The sequence below is a fragment of the Solea senegalensis genome, linkage group LG15, assembly GCF_019176455.1.
Source record: "Solea senegalensis isolate Sse05_10M linkage group LG15, IFAPA_SoseM_1, whole genome shotgun sequence".
Taxonomy (NCBI): Eukaryota; Metazoa; Chordata; class Actinopteri; order Pleuronectiformes; family Soleidae; genus Solea; species Solea senegalensis.
This window is the reverse complement of record NC_058035.1, coordinates 3,101,197-3,104,556: the sequence shown is the minus strand read 5'-3', so window position 1 is coordinate 3,104,556 and position 3,360 is coordinate 3,101,197. Positions and strand designations below refer to the sequence as shown.

General features: G+C 36.7%; 1 protein-coding gene across 1 annotated transcript in view; it reads right to left on the bottom strand.

Annotated features, from left to right (window-relative positions):
• col17a1b (collagen, type XVII, alpha 1b) overlaps positions 1-2,144 on the bottom strand; it is a 15,166-nt gene extending 13,022 nt beyond the window's left edge. Inside the window, exon 1 of the mRNA XM_044046282.1 lies at positions 2,073-2,144. Coding sequence (XP_043902217.1) covers positions 2,073-2,144 — 72 coding nt within the window. The remainder of the gene's footprint in view (positions 1-2,072) is intronic.
• Between the last annotated feature and the right edge of the window lie 1,216 nt (positions 2,145-3,360).

Sequence of the window (3,360 nt, the reverse complement as noted above, 5' to 3'; positions counted from 1 at the left end):
CATGCTATAGTATGACTTTTTTTTCACATTTTGGACGACATACTAACCTATGACTTTTTTTTCATATTTTGAATGACATACTAACCTATGACTTTTTTGTCACATTTTGCACGACATACCATAATATGACTTTTTGTCACATTTTGGACGACATACTAACCTATGACTTTTTTTCACATTTTGGATGACATACGTTAGTATGACTTTTTTGTCATATTTTGGACGACATGCTATAGTATGACTTTTTTTTCACATTTTGGACGACATACTAACCTATGACTTTTTTTTCATATTTTGAATGACATACTAACCTATGACTTTTTTGTCACATTTTGCACGACATACCATAATATGACTTTTTTTTCACATTTTGGACGACATACTAACCTATGACTTTTTTTTCATATTTTGAATTACATACTAACCTATGACTTTTTTGTCACATTTTGCACGACATACCATAATATGACTTTTTGTCACATTTTGGACGACATACTAAAAGTATGATTTTTGTCACATTTTGATGACATTCTAAAGTATGACTTTTTGTCACATTTTTGGACTTATTATACCAGTATGACTTTTTGTCACATTTTTGACTCCATTGATACTAAAGCATGACTTTTTGTCACATTTTTGGACTTACATGTACCAACCTTATGACTTTTTGTCACATTTTTGGATCTTACATACTCAACTCTCTGACTTTTTGTCACATTTGGACCTTATTATACTAACCTATGACTTTTTGGCACATTTTGGGCATAAAAGTATGAGTTTTTGGCACATTTTACTAACTAACTATGACTTTTTTGTCACATTTTGGACGACATACTAACCTATGAGTTTTTTGTCACATTTTGGACATCATATTAACCTATGAGTTTTTTGTCACATTTTGGACCACATACTAACCTATGACTTTTTTGTCACATTTTGGACGGCATACTAACCTAGGACTTTTTTGGCACATTTTGGACGACATAAAAAACGTACCACAACAAAATTTACACCGTTGACAAGGTTTGGATTTTAAAGCAGTTTGTGACAGGGGCCAAAAGAAAACTATGCAATGTTTTGGAAACTAACAAGCCAACATCAGCCGAACTCAACAATGATTCACAACGACCAACACCCAGGACGAGAAATTACGTTGTCGCATATCTTAGTGTTGGATTCACGCTGAATATTGTTGGAGATAAAGAAAGACCGCTCTGTGTGTTGTGTCTCAAAACATTGGCAGGGGACAGCATTTGTATTGCTTAAACAAAAAAATGTATTTGCACAGCAAATAATTGATATTGGTAAAGTATTCTTTGTTATCGAAATGTATTTATTGTTTAAAAAATTGTGCAATTATAATTATAATAGCATAAGTTTTTTAAACAATAAATACATTTATTAAAATTTTATTTAAAAATTGCTTTCTCAGGAAGCAATATTCAGGTTATTGTTTGCTAAATCAAAAAAGGAAAGTGAAATGTTTGTTTTAATGTTGATGTTTCTTTCAATAAATGTTATACTTGACACATTGTTTAAATTTTTGAAAAAGTTTGAGAACAATAACTTTTACTCGTAATGTGAATCAGGAACTTCTCTGACAAATGGAATCAAAGTTATTAAATTAAAGGTTATATGATAATAATTAAGACGTCTATTAACACTCTTCTTCCACTGAGAGGATTCTTGTTCTCCAGCTGCAACCTTTTAAGTTTTCCTGGATTCAGTTATAGATAATGTAAATTCCATTTCAGTGTCATTCTGCCTCCTTGCTCCTGTCCTCCTTCTCCTCCTCCTCCTTCTTCCTTTTACGGACTTCTCTCTGACTCAGGGCCAAGGTTAAACACTAACAGTGATCAGTTGTGTCGTGCCGTTGCTACAGGAGTTTATAAAAGAAACGAAGAGAAGCCAATCAATGCATTAAAAGCATCTCGCGTATAAACCAAGAGGCTGTAGAGGAGGCGACGGCACGGCTGATTATATGTTTCCCTCCCTTAGTTACCGTCAACCACATAATCTGTGTGTTCCTTGACCTCTCCATCCTCGAGACGAGCTGTCCTTTTATGACTAACTCTGACAACTGGAGGAAATCCCAGAGGATGACTAAATCCCAGAGAAGTGGTAACTGACACCAGAGAGTACATGCTGCGTTGTTAGTGAGTGATAGTCGGCGCAGTCGAGAAAGAGAGACAGAAGCGTCACACCAAGGAAAGGATGCAGTCAGTGGAATTGACTCTTTAAAGGGAAGGTTAAGGATTTTTTGAAGTGTGGTTGTATGAGTAGGACTTTCAGGAAACATTGCAAAAGTGATTGCTGCCACAAAACAGCAACAAAAGATTCACCTTATGAAATATACGGCTGTCTGACGCCTTTATCTTGACATTAAACAGCCTTTTACAGCTGAAAACAGACATTTGTAAACTGCCAACTCAGCCACACCAAAGCCCATAGAGAAAATCAGCAGTTTTAGCTGCTCGTCAGCTGCTGCCCCCTGTGGTGCGTTTGTGTCACCAACATAAACCAAAGTGAAGGATTTCAAACACCGAAATCACCAATTCATTCATTTAAAACTCACAAATGGAGGCAGCAGTGGATCAACAAGTGCTGTGCGTCGTGATGTAAAATGCATGATTTTTTTTGGTGTGGGAGAGTGAGTGGGAGTCTGCAAAGCGGCATAAACTTCAGTTTACAGCCACAAAGTGCAGAGAAACTTATTCTTAAGACGGTCTATTTTATCTGTCTATGTTACATTTCTCTGTGTCTCCACTGGCAGCCATGTTTACAGTGAGAGCGAAATGTCCGTGACTCAGGGTGATGTCAGCACGCTCATACAAACCACTCTTCAAATAAAACCTGAACTATCCCTTTAGACTCAACAGCCTGCTTTTAATACATGACATGAGAAATCTCAGGTGAAAATGTCACAATGTTCGTCTCCGTTGTCTCACCGCGTTCTCCTGACAAGTCTGCAGAGAAGTCCATCTGTCTGGTTAACTCGTCCATCCCATTTTATCTGCTGAGATGATGATAAAAGGACATCCATATACTGCGCTGCGACTGACTGCGGTCGAACGGCATTTTAGCAAACACTCACTCAATGGTGGAAAAAAGGGTCAGAAAAAAATCCCACAGTGATGCCAAGAATCAACCGAGGCCATTTATGTCTGATGTTTACTGTGATGATTTGATTATTTATAACAAATCGAGACAGTCTCATGACATTAAAACCACAATCTAATAAACAGCGATTCCCTGGGTTATAGCCCCCTAGAGGGCTATAGAGGTACTGCTAGAGGTCAAACAACAAATAAACAAATAGAAAGGATTTTAGTTTCCCATAAAAAAACTGTAGAATAATTA